The sequence below is a fragment of the Spermophilus citellus genome (assembly GCF_964194105.1).
Source record: "Spermophilus citellus genome assembly, chromosome: 11".
Classification (NCBI taxonomy): Eukaryota; Metazoa; Chordata; class Mammalia; order Rodentia; family Sciuridae; genus Spermophilus; species Spermophilus citellus.
The window spans coordinates 64,510,249-64,536,427 of NC_138192.1; the positions used below are offsets into that span (position 1 = coordinate 64,510,249).

The following is a 26,179-nucleotide window of genomic DNA, read 5'->3' on the forward strand; positions in this document are numbered from 1 at the left end:
CTGATTAGCATTATTTCACTAAAACTGACCTCTCAGGGACCTTAAACTCAGTATCTTAAAGTGTTCTAGTTCAAGGTCTTTCCTCCAAGATTTGGAAGTAAGGAAGGGAATTAGAAGATGGTTTAAAAGTCTGCTTTTCTGTACAGGACTCTGGAGTTTCCCAGGCCCCATTAAGTTCACATGAGCACTGAGGTATAGTATTTCCCAGCAGATATGTGGCCATTCCATTTTTGCAGCATCAAGAGCAGAAAAAATGGAGCCCAGAGATACCTGTCTTACCTGATGGCAAGGCTACTCTACAGTGGGCACTAGGAAAAGTTGAACCCATTGACTCTCATTCGAACCAATGCCCATATTTTTCCTGGCCCCTTAGAATTCAAAGCCACTCTTGATGTTTTCACCAAGTAGAAAAGTTACCTTTCTTCTGAAATTAAATTTTGAGAATATAATTTGTTATCTACCAGTCAGGCCTTTGTGTATTTGAGGCTCTGGCAAACTCTAACTTCTCATATTGTAAGGAAGGCAAACAGTGGCTGATGGAGGTGCCTTCACAATACAATGCAGTTGCTATCAGCTCTAGTCACAGCCTTTGCCAGAAGGTCAGGGGTGGTGTTAACCACACAGCATATTTTCTATTCTTCCTACCTATGCAGAAGTCTGTTTTATGTTTTGTTCCAATTACCTCAATTGATAAACTGATAACTACTTTTACTACTGGAGTGACCTCTTAATCTTGCCATAAAATTTGACAATCATTTAGCTACCAAGGGTCATCCACAAGTAAGGCTATGAGAAACTCTCTCAAATGCTAAAGAGTTCATTTAAACAAAAGTTCTAGAATGATTTGCCATTTTCTGTCTCTGGAATGAAATTAATGCTGTCTTCTTTAGAAAGCCAATGTCCAAAAGATTATGCCTACCCCCCACATTTACATTCTCAATCCTGCATTTGATACGTGGGTTCAAAAGAGCACAATTCCCCTGAATGCTGTTTTTGTGGCCCCTATCAGTCAAGGGAGTACTAGGGCAGTGTGCCAGGTTTGTGCTCTTTTTATTATTATTATTATTAATTTATTTTTATTTTTTAAATATATTATACAGGAATGCATTACAATTCTTATTACACATATAGAGCACAATTTTTCATATCTCTGTTTGTATATAAAGTATGTTCACACCAATTCATGTCTTCGTACATGTATTTGGATAATAATGTCCATCACATTCCACCATCATTGCTAACCCTCTGCCCCCTCCCTTTCCCTCCCATGCCTCTGCCCTATCTAGAGCATGGGAAGAATAGATGTTTAGATTATCTTTATGAGATCCAGTGGGGAAAGGCTTGTTTTAAAATTCAGAGTTAGTGCATCTCTTTCTTATCAGGACACCTCTGCAGATCACTCTATGATGTCAAAGCACCCACAGTGACTTAGAATGGCTTGCTATATGCCCCCAGGCATCTTCACACTACATAGTTTTCAGTTTTAGATAAGGAATGTCTGTTTGGGGCTTTGTCATTGGTATGATACAAAGTGACTGAACTCATGAAAATATAAGTTTTAAAAGAACTGAATAAGGTCTGAGTAGTAAGGTTTTCCCCAATACTACAATGCTCCTTGTAGAAACTAGCAGTGGCTCACATTGAATCCTGGTTCCTCGATGGAATACAGCTATAGTACTGATATCAAATGTGTATTTAACTTCAGAAAACATCTCCATGATTATTGATTGTCCAGAAAGGCTTGACATTTTACACTTAACCCATGAGAAATTACCTTAAAATAAGAAAAGGAACCAGGTTAAATAAAGGACTCTGAGTTAACTATTTTATTTAGAATAATTTGACATGCATTCCTTCCATGAATTGTGTTTGAAAGCAATCATGTGAATGCCACTTTGATCCACTAATACTTTTATTATCCTTTCTTGATTTGTTTCACTCATATAACCCCACAGAAAGAAGGACATTATCTGAGCTATCATTGAGGAAATCAACATAAGTGTAACTGCACAGAGCTTTTAAAAACATGTTGAGGTCATTTGTTTTACCTCCTGGGAACACCAGGCACACTGAGGTCCAATGAGTAAGCAGTCTCCACAGGTTTCTGCACCTCCCAAGGCACAGCCACCTACATTTAGATTCAGCAAGATGCAAGGAATTAAGTACACTTTCATTCATTCCATCTACGAGACTTATGCCTCTTAAATTACTTGACCAAAACAATATCAAAATGTATTTTTGTCTTCAAAAATCAATTCTGAAAATGCTAGCAACTCACATAAAAATTTACACTTCACATCTATCACGTTGAAAATACATGTGCCTTATAAGCCAAAAATTATCATCCTTTTCCTTTTTTAAAAATAGCTAACTGTTGACAAATACAGAATCATCCTGTTTTTTATTCTTATTAAATACCTGTCATTTTAATTTTAAAATTATTTGTAACCATTTAAAATGTTTCTCTTATAAATGTGGTATTTCTGTTTGTGAAATAAAATCCTTTTTCTCTCCCAAGATTATTACTCTCAAGAGGAAGAACTTATTGTATAATAAAACAGAAGTTTCCAAAACGACTGTCACAAAGGCATTAAGAAGTCCTACTGTGCAGTAATGTTGTTTAATTCTCCTCATTAAAATGCCTGTGTAACCTTTGTATTTATTTACCTTAAGCCTAGAACATTCACGGTGGGACCAGCCCTATGTTTGCCTGTAATTTGTATTCACTCCGTGGCAAAAGAGCCATCAAACAGGTCAAATAAAAAATGACTTCAGCTCTAGTTTCTGAACTAAATGACAGGTTTGTCAAGCATATCGTGAAAGCAACATATCCGAGAACTTAGGTCTTACCTTGTGCACGATCATTCCTTCCTAGAAATAGAAAGAACAGGCAGAGCAGCTCAATCCCCATTCGTTTCAGTTCTCGATGTGCAGATTAAAAAAATGAATTACCTTCAAGGTTACAAGACCAAAGCTGAAGATCATTAAAGGCTTTCTTTCTTGAAGTGTAAAATATTAAATACTACTTACACTGCTTTGAAATGAAACTTGAGATGTAAATTAAAAAGCTTTCATTACGACTGAAATGAAAACAGAGGCTACCTGGACAGGTAAAAAAGAAAAGCTGTGTTTAAAAGCAACTTCAACATGATTTACTTCCTTGTTCTCCTTATAAGGAAAGCAGGTGTACAATCACCAAGAAGGTGGGGAAATTCATTCAGGAGAAATTTTTGTGTAAGTTCTATTAGTCTCTCTGCATCCTAGAGAAAGTTGATACCTTTAGTGAAATGTTGATCGATAAAATGTCAAAAGAACAACTGAAATAGGATTGCTTCTACAATGATTTTAATTTAATGAAAACAGCAAAGATGTGAAATAAAACATAAGCATTTAAGTTACAGGTAAGGAGGGTAAAAAAGAAAAACAAGCTAAATGAAAATACCTGAAGGTTTCTGTATTCCATGTTAAATCCTCTGCAGAGAATTACAATAAAGTCTGAAAAATAAACAATAAACATAATTTTATAGGCAGACTAGAAGTTAGGGTTAGGGAAAACAAAACACTATTTTCTTATTTTTTTTTCATTGGATAAAAGACATTTCCCATATACTGTTCTTATTTAAAAGTTTATTTAGCTTGTTTTTCCATTTCCAGTGCCCTGGATATTGCCTCCATTTTTAAAATCCACTATTAGCTTGTTATTCATCCATTCATTCAATAAATATTTACTGAGTATTGATTTTGTGTCAAATATCACTTTTAATTATATATATATTTTTAATTTCTTTTAAAATATAAATTTATTTTATTTATATAATGTGGCATTTCAATACATACATACAATGTATCCGGTAGGGTAATTAGCATATATATCACCTCAGATACGAATCTTTCTTTGTGTTGGGAGTGTTCACAGTCCTCTCTATTAGCTATTTTGAAATATTTCATTAATTGTTGTCAACCATAGTTTTCCTACTGTGCTTTACAATAGTTGGCATAATTTCTCCCTATAACCATTGATTCTCCTTTCTCCATCCCTCCTTCCCTCCCTCACATCCTTCCCAGCTTCTAGTAACCACTATTATATTCTCTACTTTTTTAAGATCAACTTTTTATCTTCCACACATAAGTGAGAATATGTGGCATTTCTCCTACTGTGCCTGACTTATTTCACTTAATGTAATACCCCCAGTTCTATACATATTGTTAAAAATGACAGAATTTTGTTCTTTTTATGGCTGAATAACATTCCATTGAGCATACAATACATTTTCTTTATCCCTTCACCCACTGATGGACACCTAGGTTGGTTCCCTATCTTGGTTAATGTGAATAGTGCTCCAATAAGCATGGAAGTGCAGATGTTTCTTCAACAGACTGATTTCCCTTCTTTCAAATATATACCTAGTAGTGGGATTGCTGGGTAATATGATTGTTCTAATTCTAATTTTTTTAGGAACTCCATTTTCTTTTTCATAATGCAGATATTCTCCTTGAAACAGATTGTGTCATTGAAAAAAAAAATCAATCGAATACTGAACTCTTGCAGCAAATACTCCTGGAGAGCAGTGGGAAGAGACTCAAATTCAGACAGTGATTAGAGCTGGGATGAAGAATAAAGCTGGCTTAAAGGAAGGCGGGGCAGTGAGGAGGTGGTGGTTTATGTAGGAGAGTTGGAGAGTCTCCTTGACCAGTGCTATGTCACAGAGCTCTCGATGACATGGGTGACACAGGAAAGTGCAAAGATTCTGAGACTATAAGAAAGGAAAGGAAAAATGATGAGTTTTGAAGACAGAGGTCAGATTATACATAGTCTTGACCTTGAATTTTATTCTAAACAGGTTAGAGTGTCATAGGAAACCTAGAAAGATACGATGTAATTTACATTTTAAGAGAATCACTCTGGCTGCTGTGGAAGTTACAACTCGTGTGGCAAGGTTGCAAAGTGGGGCAAAACAATAACGTGTGGCTGTTGAGGACAGACACGGTGGTGGTTGTAACTAGAAAGAGGTGGTCAGGACATATTTTGAAAATGGACTGATTATGGATTGCATATGGACATGAAAAAAAGGGAGAGGTTTTTGGTCTGAGCAATTGAGTGATACTCTTCACTGAGAGAGGTTAGGCTGGGGAAAGAGGATGTGAACAAGAACACGATCAGTTTGAGATCCTAGAAGATAACCAAATGCCACTTAGGCAACTGGATATGGAAGTCTAAAAAATGGGGACACGTTTGAAGCATAAACTGTAAAATTGGGATCATCAGCTTGGATTGAAAGATATGAAGCTGATGGTATTCAATGAGTCTGAATGAGATCCCCAGGGAAGTGAGGCTTTCCTAGGTCCTGAGTTGTCTGCACACAGACCTCCCTGGTAGCCACTATTAGCCTCTTTGGATGCGCTGAGGTAAGGGATGCCCGAACAGCTGTCTATCTGCCCACTCTGTGGAAACTTCTCTGCGGTTCTGCTACCACCCAAAATCTCTTCCTCTTGGAAGACAATCAGACTACCTCTCCTGGCCTGTTTTGAAGTTAAGAGAACCCCAATGACTAGCTCTTGCCAATGGAACATGAGTGGGAGTGGATAAAATTTCATTCCCGCTGCCAACAGGATGCAGGCAGCAACAAGGTCCTGGGAGAACTCCCAAGACCCAATTCAACCCGTGAAATTGAATTTGTGCTTTACATTGAGTGCCCTGTGCCATCCTGTATAAAGACTTCCAGTAGTTTATTGTCCAGTATTGTTACAGGGCTGGCATTCAATGGATATTGAGTACATAGATGAGAACATGAATAGATGGTTTAGGAGGGTACAGAAAGCAACCAGGAGAGGCAAAACATGTCCCTGCTTGGGCTATGATGAAAGCTTAAAATGTAGGGTAGAGAAAATGCAGAGAGGAATTTAAGAGAAAATATAAAGTGAAGTAATGGTACAATCAAACATTCTCGCACTCTGTTTTCATGTTGGCACTGCTCTGGATAACTGGTACCAAGCAGTAATGCACAGGGAAGGCACAGTCTTGCTTCCTGAAGATGTAGTGCCTGGTGCCCTCCCCAGGGAACTGTTCTACTCACACCACTGTGGAAGGAGCAGCCTTGTTATCCATGCTTGCCATAACTCTCAAGATGCCCTGAATGGAAACCATGTCCCCTTAACTAACCAGATTATTTTCCTCTGTTTCTGCTTGTTGTGGTTCACCTTATTTGTGGGAGATAAGTTCTAATTCCCTCAGAGGATGCCTGAAACAAAGGATAGGACCAAACCCTATACATACTATGTTGTTTTCCTATACATATGTACACACAAATTTAATGCCTTTTCTATCAGAATGTAATAATTATCACATACTGTGACTGTAGCTTTCTCAGTTTGAGATGTCACCTTGTAAGAAATAGAAAGTTTGGTGTTCCATTTTCACAATATAGTATTTAGCCTTAATTAGGATGTAAGATCCAATGGTAGCCATTTTAACTATAGCTCTTCCCTTTAACTGTAGCCTTTTCCCAATTTAAAATGAGCCAATCATGTAGATTATAACCCTGAGCTCCTCATATCAGAGCAAGGGGCAGTACTGCATTAGGGATATAATCAGGTGGACTGTTCACTCACGTGTGCTTGCTTACCATAATCAGTAGCACACCCTTCTGCAAAAGTAAAGTTTGCCTTGCCAAGCTACTTCAGTGCACATGTTTTATTCCTTGTTGGGCATGGGACAATTGGGGGGGGGCGGTGTACCAGGGATTGAACCCAGGGGCACTTAATCACTGAGCCATATCCCAAACCAATTTTAATTTTTTATTCTGAGACAGGGTCTTATTAAGTTGCTTAGAGCCTCTCTAAGTTGCTGAGGCTGGGTTTGAACTCATGATCCTCTTGCCTCAGCCTTCTAAGTTTCTGGGATTACAGGCATGCACCATGGCACCTGGCACACCCTGGTATTTCTAACAATAGCAAAACTAGAATGAATTTTTTTCTTTTTTCATAGTTTCATGGACAGAAGATTTGTTCTTTCCATAGATCTTAGCAGCCTCAGCATATAAGTTTTTCCTTTCCTTATTAAGTAAGGAATTTCATCTTTTTACTTTAAAAGAAGCCATTTATGGCTTCTCTTTGGCATATCTGAATTGTCAGCATTACTACTCCTGAACTTAAAGGTCATTTTTAAGTAAAATGTGGGTTACTTTAATACAAGTAATTTGATACCATGACAGTTGATGTGATAACTGATCTCATAACTAAATCAGGTGGGTAGCATATAAAAAGTGGATACAGTGGACAAAAATATGATTCACACCCTGTGTGAAACAGAACAGGATGGTAAAAGATTTCATTGTGCTATATTTATATAATCCAAACCTTTTTTCTTTTTAAAAGAATTTCAAGGCATTATGGGTTTAGCTCAGTGGTAGAGCACCTGTCTCAAACTCATGAAGCCTTGGGTTTAATTTCTAGTATGACAATTAACAACAACAACAAAAAAAATTAAAAAAGAAAAAAAATCAAATTCACTGGAAAAAATCACTGCAAGTATTCATTTGCTGTTTGACAGTAATATTTCATAAAACATTCCTGTTATTAAAAACTGAACATATTAAAAATTGTTTTAAAATGAATTCACTGTGCTACTTAGAATGGTACACAACTTAAAGTTTATGAATTATTTCTGGAATCATTTAATACTTTTGGATTGCAGTTGACCAGATAACTCTGAAACTTCAGAAAGCCAAACCATGTAGAGGGGAAGACTATGTGGAATTTGAACTGAGAAATATAGGCAGAAAAATCTAAAGTTTCATAACGGAAGGTGAAGCTGACAGGATGATCAGAGAGAGAGAGAGAGAGAGAGAGAGAGAGAGAGAGAGAGAGAGAGAGTGAGTAGGGGGAGAGAGGGAGGGAGAGACTGAATGTATCAGGCTGGAGGAAAGAAAGATTATGCTTCAGGTGTCAGTCCAATTTGAGAAGAGATCAGCAGCTATGTGGAGGCAGAAGCCAAAGGCAAGGGAAAGCTACACTGAGTAGAAAATGAGTGGGTTGAGGTATCTATAGAGAAGGACCCTGAGCTACATTAATTGAAAAGCAGTAGAGTCAGATCCCAAATTCATTCTCCTGAGTTTCTCAAGCAGTCTCAAGTGGCTGTAATCCCAAATGCACTTCCAAGTTATCTCTTTAAGAACAGTTCTTCCTGGCTTTCTCCAGGACCCTGCTTTCTTTAGAGCAATATATACTGTTACAACAAATTCCCTTTTCTTAGGGTGGTGGAGAGAGTTTCTGTATCCTTGCTATTGACACTTTTAGACTGGCTGGCTGAGCCCATAGGATATTATCTTGGTTGTTCAGAGCTCAGGGAAGCAGCCCCCCTGCACTCCAGCCTCTCAGCAGCCTTTGCTCGGGAGATTTCAAATGAGCTGTTTTCATCTGTCCCTGGCTTTAGAGAATCATATATACCTCTGGCTCACTGCATTCAGCTCGGATCTCTCCTGGAAACTGCCACTCAGCCACATCAAAAATTGACAGTCCAGGGCCCAGCTGGGTCTGACTCCGGTCCTCACTGGGGTTTCCCACTCCCAGGAGAGGGGAAACCGAGTAAGCCTGACCAAGAGCCATCTGGAACACTGGGAACCTGGTAATGACCTTCAACTTGGGCTGGGCTTTAACGTGCTCCCTGTTTTATTCAAGCACCAATGACAAATCTTCTACTTCTGTGTGTCTATCTGCAAGTACATCTCAGGAAGTAGCTCCAAGAAGACAGCACAGATGGGTGTGTTGCCTCAGAGTCTACCTTTGAGGTAGCTCTGTGACATCTTATACAGCGGATTGTCTGCAGAATTCCATGGCTGACTTGTAGTTGTGTGTAACACAGGAAACAAGGAATTTGGAAGCTGCTGTCTTTGTCTCACATTTCAAGACATTCAGGAAAATTCTTTTAAAGAAGGATATATAACAACTCTTGTCATCTAGTATATAATACCCATAATATGCTAGGGAAATATTTTATGGCCTAAGCCTTACATTCTAGGCTGGGTTTGTTTGTTTTTGGGGTGTGTGTGTGTGTGTGTGTGTGTGTATGTGTGTATGTGTGTGTGTGTGTTAAAATACACATAACATAAAATTTACCCTTTTTTGTTTGCAGTGCTGGGGATCAAACCCAGGGCCTCCTGTGTACTAGGCAAGTGCTCTACCACCAAACTCAAGCTACATCTCCAGCCTTCAAAATTTACTATTTAAAAAAAAAAATTCAGCCAGATGCGGTGGCACATGCCTGTAATCCCAGCGGGCTTGGGAGGAGGATCGAGAGTTCAAAGCCAGCCTCAGCAAAAAGCGAGGCACTAAACAACTCAGTGAGACCCTGTCTCTAAATAAAGTACAAAAAAATAGTACTGGGGATGTGGCTCAGTGGTTGAGTGCCCTTGAGTTCAATCCCTGGTCTCCCCACCCCAAATTTCAAACATGTAATTCAGTGACATGAAGTAAATTCAGATATCGTAAAACCTTCACCACAAGCCATCTATACAACTTTTTCATCATCCAAAATTATCTCTGTATGCTTTACCTAATACCTGCCCATTAATCCCCAAATTAAACTCTGCACCCTTTACCTATTAGCTGCCCCCAGTAGCTGCCTCTCTTGCCACTGCCCTTCACCATTCTGCTGTCTCTATAAACTTAACTATTCTGTTATTTTATTTAGCACAGTGTCCTCAAGGTTCATCCATGTTGTAAGATGTGTCAAAATTTCATTCCTTTTTAAGACTGAATAATATTTCGTTATATGGATATGCCATGTTTTATTTATCCACTTATCTGTCAATGGACATTTAGGTTATTTTCACCTTTTGGGAATTGTGAAGAGTGGTGCTATGAACATGGATGTACACATGCCTATTTTTTTCTAGAGCTCACTTTTTAAAGCCTTTAGATGCTCGTGGTGAGGGAAGGTCAGTATAATGGCAAGAGTTTTGTTCCGGGTATAGAGAAACCTGTGTTTAAGTTGCAGTCCTGCCAGGTCCTACTGTCTATCTGTGGGGATAATGTTTTTTTTTTTTTTCTCAACACTTTTTGTTTTCAGATTTTTGAAACAATGATATTATCACCTTTAGGATCATGGTGAAGATTTAATTATACCACTTTGGAAGGAAACCAGATTTTGTGGGACCTGAAGAATATATAATTTGGGGGCTTTCCTTGAGAAAAGGAAAGTAAAATTGGAAATCAATGAGGTGTGAAAGTGCATGTTTATTACAAATAAGGGGGGAAAGCCATGACAGCAAGTTACTGAAGCCTTGGAGATTCCAGTACTTTGTTTTGTTATCACCTTAGGCAAGTCACCAGAGATGCTTACCTAAGAATGTTTCCTGATGGTAATCTGGCTTCCCATTCCCCAGCCACTCACAGGTCCCACCCACTCCTAAGCTCCCACTCCTAAACTGGGGGGCCTGGGCTGAAGCTTCATTCATTTCCTGATGACCACTCCCCAACCCCTCTGTGGTTTTCTCTCAGGATTTGTATTTATTTATTATTTTTTTTAGGATTCATATTTACTGTAGCTTCCTTTATTAAGCACCTACCAGTGTCAGGCACTGTTGAATATTTTATTAGTACTGCCTGATTTCATTCTCGAAAAACCCTCATAAAATAGCGACTATATCATTTCCATTTACCAGATGAGGAAACTGAGAAATGGAGAAGCTATATAACCTGCCCACCATCACATAGCTGCTCAGGAGGCCACCGGGGTATGAGGCCACTGCCCTCCAACCTGAGGGCAAACCATCTCCGGGTGGATAAGAGATATTTATGGAGTTACAACAAACAAACAAAAAAAGGTGCCCACAAGAAATGAAACTCTACCAGAAACTTTAAAAAAAAGGCTGTATCTTTAGCCCTCTCATTTCAGCTCTGGCCCTATACCTGGCTGTCTCTTTTTTATTTGTTCATCCTGTGAATCATTTACCACCAAAAATGAGACAAAGATGTGACCCTGGATTGTACAATCCTTTCTTATTCCTTCTCTGCTTGAAGTCTAGTACAATCACTTAAAAACAAAATGAAACAAAACAAGCCGCCTGGCCCTTTAGGCAGCAGGAAACAGCTTCAGGAAGCTGAATCCGCTGGTCAGGAGCCAGGCCTGGCACTGAGTGCAGGGGAGGGCGGTCAGGGCATTTCCTGTGGCCAGGAGATGACTCAGAATTAACTCCTGGTGCTTGAGCGGCAGCCCCCCTCTGACTTCTCAGCTCCCCAAGGCCCTGCGCACACTAGAGCGCAGCGGGCACAGGAGTCAGAGGAAAACCATCCTTGTGATCAGTCTGCTTAAGAAGTCCCTCACCTCAGGGTTCGGAAATTCTTTTGAAGTCCAAAAGAACTGAGCTCTTTTTGTCTTTTTGTTGTGGAATAAATCCAAAGATGAGGTTTTCCAGAAAATGCTAGCAAGCGTGAGTTTATCCTGACTTGACTCTGAGAAAAAGACTTGTTATGCCGTTCTTTCCCCATCTATAAAGCAAATTAGTGGTCAGCCAAGGCAAGAAGTCCATGTGAACAAACAAACATTGATTGCCAAGGGATTCACTCATACTCAGCTTGCACAAGTGATAAGCATATCTTTTTCTTTTCATTTTAAAAGATAAGCAATCCAACTGAGGATTAGGATTCCTTGATTTTGAGCATTTATTTTTTTTCTGATACGAACCATGTCTTCTAGAGTTGCAATGGGCAGATATGTTACAGTAAAAATGGATTCTGATTTATTTATTCATTCACTCATTCAGCAACCATCAACAGATCACAATTTGTGCACAGTTCTGGGAACACAGAGTTGATTAAAGCCAACAAGATCTTGCCTCTTGGAGTTTACATTCTGGTGAAAGAGACAGACAACACACACACAGATGCTAAGAAAAATAAGGCATGGTAAGAGATGGCTGAGGTGGGATGGCTAGAGGAAGCTTTCTGCAAAGGTGTCGTTTAGCAGAGCCCTGGGGAAGTAAAAGAGGGTGTTACATAGCTGTCTCTAAGAGCAGCCCATGCCATGGGAAGAGGGAGTACAAGACCTGGGGGGGAATATTTGGGGACCAGCAATGTGGCTAGTGAGGCTGGAGTGGAGTGAGAGGGTGATCTGAGGAAGGTAGTAGGAACCAGGCCAGAGAGGTACAGGGGCCATCAGCAGCTCCTGAAGGACAGTCTGGGATCGGGGTGGGGGGACAGCGCTGTGGTCAGAACTGTGGGTTTGTATTCTGCGTGAGAAGAGAAGCTCCTGTGGAGTTTGGGTTGGATGTGAAGGAGCTTATGTTTGAAAGGATCACTCTGAGTGAACAGTAGAGGCAGCAAGGACAGGAGGCAGGGGGCTGACCAGAGGCTGCTTCAGCATCTTAAAGTGAAGATAATGAATTACTTGGACTGTGGTGGACACAAGGAAAGTAGTTCAAGGTGGTTGGATTCTGAGTATACTTCTATGAGACAGGATATGCAAATGAATTGCTCATGGGGAGGGAGAGAAATCAAGGGATCAGGGATGACTCAGGGAGTTGTGGAGCCCCCACCTGATAATCCCACCATCTCTGACAGGTTGCTCCAGCTGCATCAGAGAGACATGGTGCAATATCTGTCCATCATTGGAGTCACAGTGAGCTCTGATCTCCTCCAATGACCTGTGGAGCCATGAGGAGTCATAACTGCAAAAGGTTCTCTGGGATAGAACCAGAGAGGTCTGAATCATGCAGGCCAGTCCTCTATTGTGAGACTGCTTACATGCTTGTGCAAACATTCCTCCAGTCCAGTGAAAGTCTGATTAGCCAGCCTCTTCTGTTCTGGAATTCCCCATGACTTTGCACTGAGGGAGCAAAAGAAAATCTGGAAAATCCCTATGGTCTGTAATCCTCCATGGCTGTGATGGTAGATTCACTAAGGTCAGTTTCATAATAGTGCCCCTTAACAGATTTAAGTATGTCTCTCAACCTACATGTATATTTGTCTATCACCTATCCATCTTCATTCTTCATGAGGGCATGTAAGAAGGAAGATGAGATGGAAATATTTTACTTAAAAAAAAAAAACTTGCACAGTGGAAGGACTTCATACTTCTTTTGACCTTAAAGATGGAATTTATGCAGCTGTGACAGTAGGGATGATTGTTACCCTTTCAAAAGCTGGGAGAGGGGCTGGGGATGTGGCTCAAGCGGTAGCGTGCTCGCCTAGCCTGTGTGCGGCCCGGGTTCGATCCTCAGCACCACATACAAACAAAGGTGTTGTGTCTGCCGAAAACTAAAAAAATAAATATTAAAAAAAAAAAAATCAAAAGCTGGGAGAAACGCTGGCCAGTGATTGTTTGAGGAGCATCCTCGAGGAGATCGGTGGAGGATTTATTACTTTCTACTCCCATTTTATGTACTTTCCTGATTGTTTCTGATGTCCACTCACTGAATCCTGTCTGAAAGTTTACACAAAATCAAATAGAGTAAAGGATTGAATATGATGTGAACACCCTAATCGTTAAAAAGGCTAAACAATAAATTATTCTAACAAGCTAATCAAAATGTCATTAAGCTGGTGATGTCTGAAGAATTAAAAGAGGAGAAAGAAGAAAAGCCTTTAAAAGCAAATACAGCTGGCATCTAATTAAAGATGGTATGTTGGGTTTTTACACTGCAACGGAAGTAAGAAATCTATATATTGTTGGGCATAATTACTTTCAGACCAAAAGTGACTTCCCTGAGCTGTCAGATGTGAGAGACTTTGAGGAAGTAGAAAACCCACCTACAGGCAGTGCTATCTGTGGACTCCTGGCTACTCTGGTGGAGCCTCACTTGCAGCTAATGCTGGAGCCCCCACTTAGCGCCCCCTAGCTGTTGAGTGTGTAACAGGTTGCTCAACCCAGGCAATGCTGCTAAGGGCACAACAGTGATTTCAACATTGGAGCAAGGAAGTTAATCTTTTTTATATATCAGGGAGTTCAAAATATTAAAGTTTCAACAACAACAACAACAACAACCCCCCCCACACACAGTAAAAGCTTTTTTGATAGAAGAAAATTGCCGTTAAAATCAAATATTTGAGGAGATAGTGGGGGGCAAACTTCATTACATATTGATGAAATTGTTATCTTGAATTCCCAATAGCATGGAATGGTGACCAATAGTGTGGAAAATGCAGTTGTCAGCCCTGGTCTCAGAACAGACCTTGGTGGATTATTGGACATTTGTTGCACAGTATCAGTTGGTCTTAAAATGGTTTATGGCCTTAACTTTAGGCAATCAAGGATTAGGAGGATGGGATTTAAATGTTAACTGACAGAATGATTTATTTTTATGTCTGTCTCTAGTGCAGAAGCATGGTTTCCCAAACTGTGTTCTGAAGGAAGCTGTTAATCCTTGTCCTGATAATGAATATGTTCCTATAGTTTATTTAATATAGACTATTAAATCCCCCTATCAGAAATTCATGATACTCATTAATCTAGTAAACACTTCAAGAGGCTCTATAGGGAAGAAAATTGTTGATCTTTGCTTAACAATTAAACAAAATCCCATTTCCCCAGGAAAGTGTTTTTCTTTATGCACTTATGGGCATCCCTGCGTTCTTTCTCACCTAATGTAGTTTCAGAACTGCTAATGGTGAGAACAGATACACTGGAAGCATTGTGGAATTCTATGTAGCCTACCATCAAGGAAACACAGAATTAAATTTAAAAGTTGTCTCATAATAGTGTAGCCACATTTCTTAAGAAAAACCCAGGTGTGAAATAATTTGTTCACTGCTCTCTTTCAAATACATTCTCCAGTTCAAAGACCTTTTAAGATGGGTTTTCTGGGAGAAAATTCTCCAAGGGAACTCAGAAGGCAGATCCATTTTGTTGATAATTCAGACAAAGTACTTGGGGTAGTGATACCTCATTATAAATCTCCAGACTCAGACTGGGGCTTTGACCTTGGCTACTTAAAAAGTCCAGACACTGAGAGTTTTAGTATGAATGACCTAGGCTGGTTTCCCTTGAGAAATGGGCTCCAAGCACAGTCATCTGTTATTTTCCTGTGATGTCCCCTTCTCTGGGCAGAGGAATCAGTTGCTGCTTGTGCCTCTCATTGTCCTTTTTGCTATGTCCCCAAGCTCTCATCTGCCTGTGTGTCTATCTACCTGACTCACTTATAGAAGGTCCAGAAGAGTAGCTCCCTTAAAGCAATAGCACTCTCCTCTTGGGGTAGGCACACCATTTCAGGTGATAAAGTGTGCAAAATTTTGTTCCCAAATTGTCTCTGCTGCTTTCTTAGTATCTTAAGATGCAGACTTCACATAGGTGGGACCAATCTGCTTGAATCTGAATGTCCTCTCTTGATATAGATCATTCTCTTGAAAAAAATCTTTACTTCTTGGAATGATTGGTTTTATCAGAAGTTTAATTCTTTCCTAGTTGTGGGAATCTAAGTGAACATAGGAAATGCATCATTTGTTCACTCTGTTGGATGTCAAAATAGTAATCACTATAACCCATTCCGTTTGGTTTTCTAGAAAAAAGTAAAATATGGTATAGGTGTTTTTAAAAGGTTGAATTCCATAGCAGATAGGAGGGGGAAAGCATAATGATAAGTTTCAAGGTTATATTTGCAATTTACAAGTCTTCCTTTTTCACATCTCTCAGATAAACATGCTAGATCTTGTTCATATAAATTGCATGCAAGTAGTAGGTTGGTAGTCAGAAATACAGTTGGAGGAGATCTAAAAAACCAAGAAACCCTGAGTTAGAAAGAATGTTTAGTTATTTTATTTGGCTTTACCTAGCTTTGGAACTAGGCAAAGTTATAATAACATTTTCTAACAACTTTTCTCTAAAAATGTAGTGTCATCTTACTTTAAAAAAATAGTCTGTTTCATGGAATATTGCAAATATGAATTCTTTGGTCCTGTTAATAATCTTAAAATTATAACAGATAAAGTGGCCCCTAAAATATGTCAGACACTAGTCTAAATTTATCATATTGTGAGGTGCTGATATTAAAAAAATTAACAATATTTTAGAACAATTTTAGATTCATATGGAGTCTTTCCTATTATCTTTTTTTTTTTTCAGTACTGAAGATTGAACCCAGGGGTACTCAACCACTAAGCCACATCCCCAGCCCTTTATATAGTTTATTTAGAGACAGGGTCTCACTGAGTTGCTTATAGCCTCGTTAAGTTGCTAAGGCTGGCTTCAAACTCATAATCCTCCTGCCGTTCAATAATAGAAAATAATTGCTTTTCCCCAGCCAGCCACTGAGATTACAGGCGTGCACTACCTTGCCTGGCTTATTATCCCCTACTATTAACATGTTATGGTTGGTATTTTCCAGTTGTTGCAATTGATAAATCAGCATTTGATATACTATTGTTTTCTAAAGTTTGTAGTGCATTCAGATTTCCTTAGTTTTTGCTGTTTCTGTTCAAGGATCCCCTCAGGATACCATGCTGTATTTGTAGTCATGTCTACTTAAGTTTCTCTTAAATTCTCCCCATTTTACAGAAGAACAGATGTGACATATAGGAAGCTAACTGACTTTCCTCCAGCCTCAGAGTTCCTAGGAGGAAACATTGGCCTCAAATCCCTGTAGTCTGTAGGCACGTGTCTAACCTCTGTACTAAATAATTGATATCTTAATCATGTTACTTCTTCTTGAATTGCTTGAGTTACTTGTCAGTTCAGGCAGCACCATGGTGGAGTGGTATGCATACCTGGCCCAGGTGATTTCATTGGTGGTCTGTGACTGGCTGGACTTACATAGACAGTTTTCAATAATAGAACGATAGTTGCTCGTTCTTAGAGCCTTTAGGAGATCTTAGAGGAAACAAGGAGGCTTAAAATAACAGAAATTGATTCTCTCACACAGTTCAGGCCATAAGTCTGGAAGCAAGGTGTCTACAGGCCTGGCTCCTGTAGGAGCACTAGAATCATCCCTTGTTTCTTCTCTGGCTTCTGATAGTCACCAGCAGTCCTTGGCATCCCTTGACCTCCATCTGCGTTGCTCTGATGCCTTATCTCCACATGGCCCTCTGCTCTGGTGCTCTCTTTCTCTGTCTCTTCTTCTTATAAGGACACTTGTCATGAATTTGGGCCCACCAAAAAAAAAAAAAAAATTGGGGATGATTTCATCTCAAGAGCCACATGCCTTCAATTATACTTCCTGGATTTGGAGCCAATTCTTCTCCGTAGTATCTATGAAGCTGTGGGCAGGTTAGTTTATCTCTCTGTAAGCCAGAGAAATGGAGAGAATTCAAGAGGAGCCCAAGGAGACATGGTAACAAATATAAAGGATCTGCAAAGATCCACATCTACAGATTCTGGGAAGGCAGACACATCTTTTGGAGGCAGCCAATATTTGACCCACCTCCAGGAACTAGCAACTCATAGAGGGTTGTTGGGAGAATTAAGTGAGATAAAATGACACAGGCTACCTGTGAGGTAGGCATGCCTTCAACATGACAGTCATTTTTATTAACACTCTTTATTAATACTGTTTTGTATAATATGAGGTCTCCCATTGCAAAGTGTTAAATTGTGTAAATGTCCTGAATGAAATAACTTCACTCATCTGTGTCTAGTTTATGTGACTATTATTAACCCTATAATTGCTGGACATTATCGTCGTTGTAGTTTCTACTAGGAACTCCACAAGGTTGTATGAATGCAGCCTCTCCTCTTCCTTTTCTTGGTGGCAGAGGTGGGGCAGGGGAGAGGTACCTTCCGCTAATGACACTTGTCAGAAACACAGAAGCTCTTTAAGCCTCATCAAGCCAGGATGCCGCTGAATGGATTTCCTGTTTGTTTGCCCATGTTGATAGACGTGCAGCAGAAAAGAAAAAGAAAAGAAAACAGCTGGGCAGCTCAGCTGTTTCTCTGTCCTTTGGTTACCCTCTGTGGTCACTGGTTGCAGCACTTCCCGTTTCTGCTCAGGATCTTTACCCAAGGGAGAGAATTCCAGCTTGGTGCTGAGCACCCCACCCATGGCACTGCCCTGCTGCTCCACCCACTGCCTGCACTGTCTCCTGCGGTCACTCCTGGCAGCCACAGGACTCTGAGCTGGCTTCAGTGAATTCCTTCTGCATTTGTCACAGTCTCAGAATGTTAGGGCCCTTAGGAGCCAAGTCCAACCCTACTCTATTATCTCTCGGTTCCTTTCTTCAGACAGTTGTTGAGCAGATGCAAGGTGCTCTGCTAGGTGCCAGGAGCAAGCTCCAGGGGCTGACTTCAGAACCAGCAGTGGGCCTTCTCTGAGCTGCCTGAGAAGATGTCTGTATGATCTCCAAAGAGTGCTGATAGCATATATCTTACCTAGAAACAATCCTTTAAATTATATATCCGTTTTTCCTGCGGTCTGTCTACTAACACAACATGTAGACTCTATGACCTTGGAAGGAGAAAAATAGCGTCTTCATTTGCAGCAATCCTTGAAATTAAACATTTCCCTTCATTGTAGGCAGCAAACTACGTTAATATTACCAATACCTGGAACTTGCACTAAGATAAATCACGTGGATTTTTCATATTACTTTACAGTTGTTACAGATATTGAGAAATGTTATCAACATTTAGCATTCTTCAGAAATCACCATAATCATTAGATCTGCCACTGGCCTTGTTATTTAAAGTGTTAATAAAAAGGTACATGTGTTACAATAATGTCAATTTGCTTTTCAATATTTTGATAAGTGTTGCAATTTAATTGGATTGTTTCTGTAGTCATATATATTTTATTTTAGGAATTCAGTACTTTTTTCTGAAAAATAACATTCATTATTTTTATTCAAGAAGTTTCATTCATTCAAGATTGCCAAAGGGGTCCATGACACAGAGAAAATGTTTGGAATCCCTAAGCAAGTACCTTTTCTAGACCACCCAAAACCCACTTGACATAATAATCTTCCTTTTTCCTGAATGAGATAGAGACATGATATGCAGAAGTGGGCCACACCACTGTTCTGGGATCACTCTGGGATCACTCAACTCATTGCACACATTGTCCTTGTAGGAAGTGAAATAAGTATTTCCTGGAGTTTTCAGAGTAAGGAATAGCACTGAGGAATTATGCTGTATATATATGGTAAATAAATTATTCAGTCCTTTAGCCTATAAAATCAAGGTAGGAGTTTCTTTGTACATGTGTCCTTTGGGGTTTAACCTTACCAAAACAAAAATAAGGTGCAAGAAATGTGGAACTGTGTCTGTTCATTTAAACATATGAGCATAAAGTTGTTTTGTATCACTGTTCCTTACTTAACATGATGAATTCATGAATATTCTTTGGGATAAGAAAGGATTTGAAACCAAACCACCCTTCAATAACTGCTCTGGTCTTTGCTTCATTTTGAGCCCCTCTGTCTTACTCACCATCATGGTCTACCTTTCTTGGTGCATTCCCTCACTTGGCAAACTGTTCTGGGGCAGGAACTGCTCTTTCCCCCACCCTCTGAGTATAGGATGGAAGGCCTGGGGAGGGGGTTGTGCAGAGCATCAGTGCACTGTTATCATTGGGAACAGAGAGATGCTGAGGCCTCCATCCGCCATGCCACAAGTTCAGGACTTGGTATTCTAGAAACTACCCTTTGCAGTCTTTGGCTGTGAATTCTCTCTGCCCAGCTTCCCCTGGTAGCTTTAGGTGAAGAGAACTGGGGCACCAGAGCGTGAACAGCCAAGCAGCCTAGGGAGGTAACAGCCTGGCTGGAGCAGAAGAACAGCATTTTCTGCTAGGAGATCCCCAGGGTTTGGCCTGCTTATTTGGGAAGGAAGCAGACAATTTAAATTTTAGTCCTCTATGAATTAAAGCGTTTCCAATGTAATGTGTTTTTGCTCTAGGCCTTTCTTTCTTTTATTTTTTTAAAGTTGTTGATGGACCTTTATTTAATTTATTTATATGCAGTGCTGAGGCCCTTTTTCAAACAAAACAGAGCAATAGAAGCAGTTGGTTTTCTCGGCCACTGGTTTCCAGACCTGAGCATCTCCTGCAAGTTTGATGTGTGGCAGCCTGTGCTGTGGGTAGGGCTAGTGCTAGATGGGTGCGGGAAGAGAGGAGCTTCAGCCTGGCTCCTTCCCAGGGTTCCAGGCAGTGTGACCTCAGCAGAGCCTGGCAGAAAGGGAAAATACCAGTCTCAGCCAGCAGCAGGCCTAAACTGGCTGCCCCATACCTCATGCCCCTCCCTTCCACCCCGCTGGCTCTTGGCCTTAGATGATCAGGCTGACACCTGGAGGTGGTGGGGGGTAGTCTGGGAGGCAGGCAGGACTCTCATGCCACTCAAAATGCTCTTGCCCCAATTTTAAAAATTCAGTAAGAGCAAGAGGTTGAAGGTTCAGTCATGCAAACAACTAAGAATTGTTGTTCATTGTGCTTCTGATGTTGATAGGCATTATAATTGAAAAAGCTGGTTTCCTGATTGTTTACAGTGTGCCAGGGATGGGCATGAAGGTTACTAACTCAATTCAGCTGACCCTTGCCTGGCAGGGCACTTGGGGGAAATGCAATTCACACCTTTAACATTGCAGATTTGTCTCTTTATTGTAATAATTGTAATTTGCTCACAGCAACTTCTCATGTTGCTCCTATCATTATCCTCATCATAAAAGCAGGAAGGCTTAGCTTAGAGGATTTAAGTTACTTATGGAAGGCCCACCAGTATGAAGCAGGAACTGGGATTTGAACCTCAGCAGAATGAGCCAGACTTTTAATTTTAAACCATTGGTAGATATTGCCTCTCCACGGCTGAAAACAAAACGTATTAAGCTGCAAGAACCTTTTCCTTCTAGCTTGGTACTTGGCGTGACAGCACCATCCCTACCTGCCAAGCCCTTTCTGACCTCCCAGGGATACTGGACCCGCTGTAGCCATCCTCCTCACTGGTGGGAACACCAACCTGTCAGTGTTCCTTTGGGGTACAAATGCCTTTGGGTTTAGGATCTTAGCTCAATTTACAGAGAGACTCTCCTGGGATTCAGAGATCTAGTCCTATTAAAGCATATATATATATAATTTTTTAATTAAAATCAAGTCCAAAGCTGAGGTTTGGGAAATCGCCTGCCTGATAATGCAAATCTATAAATCCTGCTTCCTGCTGTTTCCAGGCTGACTGTAAATACCCTGAAAATTCAGCTTCATTGGAAATGTTTTGACTATTCTGCTTCTGGCTCAATGGGCAGTAATAAATAAAAATAAAAGGTGGTGGGAGATAAACTGGATTAAATTTAGTTAAGGCTTACCAGGGCTCAGTTCAGCTGGGGGCAGGGTGTTGGGGGAGGGCTGGGATGGATAGTTAAGAACTTCTGGTTTGTTTCTGTCATGTCCAACTTGGCTTTTTAATTCCTAAATCTGAGTACTCAAGGTCTGTACAGCCATCTCTTGTTGATGACTCACCTTTAGCTCTAAAGTTAGTGGGGACAGATGAGTCACCATCATTTCAGAAGCCATAGAACCTGGCTTCTATCAAAGTAGGGCCTAACCAAAAGCAAGCACCAAACCCTAAGAACTCAGGGACAAGAATTCAAGAAATTTGAGAGTGGTGGTATTCTAGAAAACCTGGGTGCATGAGTGCCACATGTCATATAAATCAGAAGTCAGGGTCTTAGGTAGCCTGAATTCTCCAAAAGGGGCTCACTACCATTTAAGGACTGATGCATTTCCTAAAGATACATTGCTTTGCTGGTCACAGCAGCAGGAGTGATGCAACAGCGACAATCACAGTATGGCACATAACCACAAGATGCTGCGATCCTAAAACCATCTGAGCACATCTAACAGTCCTGGGGGATCTATTTGATGACTTCAAGTGTGGAGATCGTCAGAATTCCAGAACCAGCATCACGCTGCCTGGGCCACACGGACCAGCATGACCATCTATTCTATTGAGCAGTCCCAGGGAGGCCCATTTAGGGAAGGGACAATGAGATGCAGATGTGAGCCTCCTATTCCACTGTTGTAAACATCTGGCAAATGTGTGAACACTGTCATCATGTTTTGTCACAAAGATTTCCCTTCACCTTCCCTTCCCTATACACACACACACAAACACACACACACACACACACACACACACACACACACACATACACACACACAGAGCCAGGGCTTTGTTTTACAACTATTCAGAGGTTCCTGGGCTACTCAACAATGGCTAATAGCTCATTGCTTCAAAGTCAGCATGTAAGTCTCAGCCTGAGCACAGAGGAGCTGTTGTTATGGCTGCTCTGCAGTGGCATCCACTGCTCACCATGGTGGCCACAGACTGTAAGGATTTCTGTCATTCTGTTAACACAGCACACAAACACCATGTGTGCACACATCCCACAGGGGACACACACACACACACACACACACACACACACACACACACATACACACACATAGAATTCCAATAAATAGGATGAAACCAAATATGTCAATCTTTTCCAAAGTGGGGGCTGCTGGACCATGACAAAAGGTAGAATTATTTCTCTACCTTCTTGTTTTACTTGAATTCAGCTGTATTTTAGTAAGGTTGTTTTCTTTTTCCTGAGAGAGTTAATAGGAAAGAAATTGATTCCGTTCATGTCATTAGGAAGGTGTCTCTGAGACCACGCTTCATGGCTTTGCTTCTGTAGAGGGCAAAACTCCCGTCAGGAAGAACACTCCTTTCTTCTGGAATTTGATTGTTTCAGACAACACATGCTGAGTACCTACTGTGTGCAAGATCCCAGCCACATTTTTTGAGGATGTACAATTAGGGCTAAGCTAGTCTCTGCTTTCTAATAAACACAATTTAAATTGGCTGCGATAGGAAAGACAAGTTACATGTGTTCATACTTATCTTAGAAGTACGTGACTTCATAGATCCAGTCTCAGTGGAAGCCTTTTGCCACAGAGCTTTGATCCTTTCTGTAGGAATTACGGTGGCATTGCAAGGAAGGAAACTTTTTTTTTCTTTATCTTATATATCTTTTATTTTAGGATAATTCATTGTTTTGTTCTTTTTTTTCAAATTTTATTTTTTTATTGGTTGTTCACAACATTACAAAGCTCTTGACATATCATATTTCATACATTAGATTGAAGTGGGTTATGAACCCCCAATTTTACCCCAAATGCAGATTGCAGAATCACGTCGGTTACACATCCACAATTTTACATAATGCCCTATTAGTAATTGTTGTATTCTGCTACCTTTCCTATCCCCTACTATCCCCCCTCCCCTCCCCTCCCATCTTCTCTCTCTACCCCATCTACTGTAATTCATTTCTCTCCTTGTTTATTTTCCCATTCCCCTCACAACCTCTTATATGTAATTTTGTATAGCAATGAGGGTCTCCCTTCATTTCCATGCAATTTCCCTTTTCTCTCCCTTTCCCTCCCATCTCATGTCTCTGTTTAATGTTAATCTTTTCTTCCTACTCTTCCTCCCTGCTCTGTTCATAGTTGCTCTCATTATATCAAAGAAGACATTTGGTATTTGTTTTTTAGGGATTGGCTAGCTTCACTAAGCATAATCTGCTCTAGTGCCATCCATTTCCCTGCAAATTCTATGATTTTGTCATTTTTTATTGCTGCATAGTACTCCATTGTGTATAGATGCCACATTTTTTAATCCATTCATCTATTGAAGGGCATCTGGGTTGGTTCCACAGTCTAGCTATTGTGAATTGTGCTGCTATGAACATCGATGTGGCAGTATCCCTGTAGCATGCTCTTTTAAGGTCTTCAGGGAATAGTCCAAGAAGGGCAATAGCAGGGTCAAATGGTGGTTCCATTCCCAGCTTTCCCAGGAATCTCCAAACTGCTCTCCAAATTGGCCGCACCAATTTGCAGTCCCACCAGCAATGTACAAGTGTACCCTTTTCTCCACATCCTCGCCAGCACTTGTTGTTGTTTGACTTCATAGTGGCTGCCAATCTTACTGGAGTGAGATGGTATCTTAGGGTGGTATTGATTTGCATTTCTCTGACTGCTAGAGATGGTGAGCATTTTTTCATGTACTTGTTGATTGATTGTATATCCTCCTCTGAGAAGTGTCTGTTCAGGTCCTTGGCCCATTTGTTGATTGGGTTATTTGTTATCTTATTGTCTAATTTTTTGAGTTCTTTGTATACTCTGGATATTAGGGCTCTATCTGAAGTGTGAGGAGTAAAAATTTGTTCCCATGATGTAGGCTCCCTATTTACCTCTCTTATTGTTTCTCTTGCTGAGAAAAAACTTTTTAGTTTAAGGAAGTCCCAGTTGTTGATTCTTGTTATTAACTCTTGTGCTATGGGTGTCCTACTAAGGAATTTGGAGCCCGACCCCACAATATGTAGATCGGAGCCAACTTTTTCTTCTATCAGACGCAGAGTCTCTGATTTGATATCTAGCTCCTTGATCCATTTTGAGTTAACTTTTGTGCATGGTGAGAGAAAGGGATTCAGTTTCATTTTGTTGCATATGGATTTCCAGTTTTCCCAACACCATTTGTTGAAGATGCTATCCTTCTTCCATTGTATGCTTTTAGCTCCTTTATCAAATATAAGATAGTTGTAACTTTGTGGATTAGTCTCTGTGTCCTCTATTCTATACCATTGGTCCACCTGCCTGTTTTGGTACCAGTACCATGCTGTTTTTGTCACTATTGCTCTGTAATATAGTTTGAAATCTGGTATCGCTATACCGCCTGATTCTCACTTCCTGCTTAGAATTGCTTTTGCTATTCTGGGTCTTTTATTTTTCTATATGAATTTCATGATTGCTTTATCTATTTCTACAAGAAAAGCCGTTGGGATTTTGATTGGCATCAAATTAAGCCTATAGAGAACTTTTGGTAATATCACCATTTTGATAATGTTAGTTCTGCCTATCCATGAACAGGGTATATTTTTCCATCTTCTAAGATCTTCTTCTACTTCTCTCTGTAGGGTTCTGTAGTTTTCATTGTATAAGTCTTTCACCTCTTTTGTTAGGTTGATTCCCAAGTATTTTATTTTTTTTGAGGATATTGTGAATGGAGTGTTTTTCCTCATTTCCGTTTCAGAAGTTTTGTTGCTGATATACAGAAATGCCTTTGATTTATGCGTGTTGATTTTATATCCTGCCACTTTGCTGAATTCATTTATTAGTTCTAGTAGTTTCTTTGTAGACCCTTTTGGGTCTTCTAGGTATAGAATCATGTCATCTGCAAATAGTGATAATTTAAGTTATTCTTTTCCTATTTTTATGCCTTTAATTTCTTTTGTCTGTCTAATTGCTCTGGCCAGTGTTTCGAGAACTATATTGAATAGAAGTGGTGATAGAGGGCATCCCTGTCTTGTAAGGAAACTTTTTTTCCATATTTTGTAAACTCATACAGAATGCAGCCCTCAGGCACAGTGATTATAGTGAGTTCGTGTTAATTAATTAAGCCTATTTCAGCCCAGAAGCAGAGCTGGGGAGGGCTTGGAGTTCTATCCCTGCATCCTGCAGAGGTCTGGGCACCACAACAGAGCTGTTCTTCTGCCTACCTTTGCCTTCAGCCCCCCCCCCCCCCTTGGCATTGGTACTTAATTGCCTCCCCACTGGGTGAGTCTGAACCTGTTTGCTGAGTCTCCTTGGCAGGTATGTAACCAAATGTCCCTGGGCCTCGCCAGCCTGTGGGGGCCAATTAGATCACATTTCCACTCAGTTTTCTAGCTGACTGCTCCACCTGTGTAACTCTGGCCCTTTCTCCACAGGATGAATGGAGTATGCTCAGAAACATAGTGGCCTTTGGATGTTCTTGGCTGGTTGGCCATTTGAAACTGCCACTCTTGGTGCATGTGTCCCAGTTCCTCTCCTCAGGGCCCAAGTCTCTTCCTCCTGGTTCAGGTATCTGAGCTGCTTGTTGACCTCCATGAGCTTTCAGGAGTTGAGGTCACACAGAAAACTCTAGTGACCTGGAGGATGCTTTTGGCAGACTGGACTTTGGCATGGTTCAGATCAGAGCAGCAGGACATCTCATGAAAATCTTCCATACGATACTTCTCTCATTCAGGTCTTGCCTTCCAGTGTCACAAAGCTGGCTTTTGGCCTCTGCTCCACCCCCATAGTGCCAAAGAGCTTGTGTTCCCTACATTCCTTCTTATGCTACAGTCACACCCCATTCCTTGCAGGGCTACGGAGTCACCCTCACTGAACCCTGTGTCAGGGTCTATAGTTTAGTCCCAAAGCTGCTCTGCTTGTGCCTGAGTACAAGCATCTCTTATATCAACAGCCCCTCA

General features: G+C 40.5%; 1 protein-coding gene across 3 annotated transcripts in view; it reads right to left on the minus strand.

Annotated features, from left to right (window-relative positions):
• The window catches only part of ITGB6 (integrin subunit beta 6), a 125,023-nt gene that overhangs the window by 65,845 nt on the left and 32,999 nt on the right, over positions 1-26,179 (minus strand). For 2 of the 3 annotated variants that reach the window (XM_081261904.1, XM_081261906.1), the window contains 2 exons: positions 2,851-3,495; positions 2,049-2,128 (listed from right to left, as the gene is read on the minus strand). In XM_081261904.1, the coding sequence (XP_081118030.1) occupies positions 2,049-2,128; positions 2,851-2,911 (141 nt within the window). In that variant the 5' untranslated portion in view covers positions 2,912-3,495. The remainder of the gene's footprint in view (positions 1-2,048; positions 2,129-2,850; positions 3,496-26,179) is intronic. The other variant, XM_081261905.1, reaches the window with a different exon arrangement.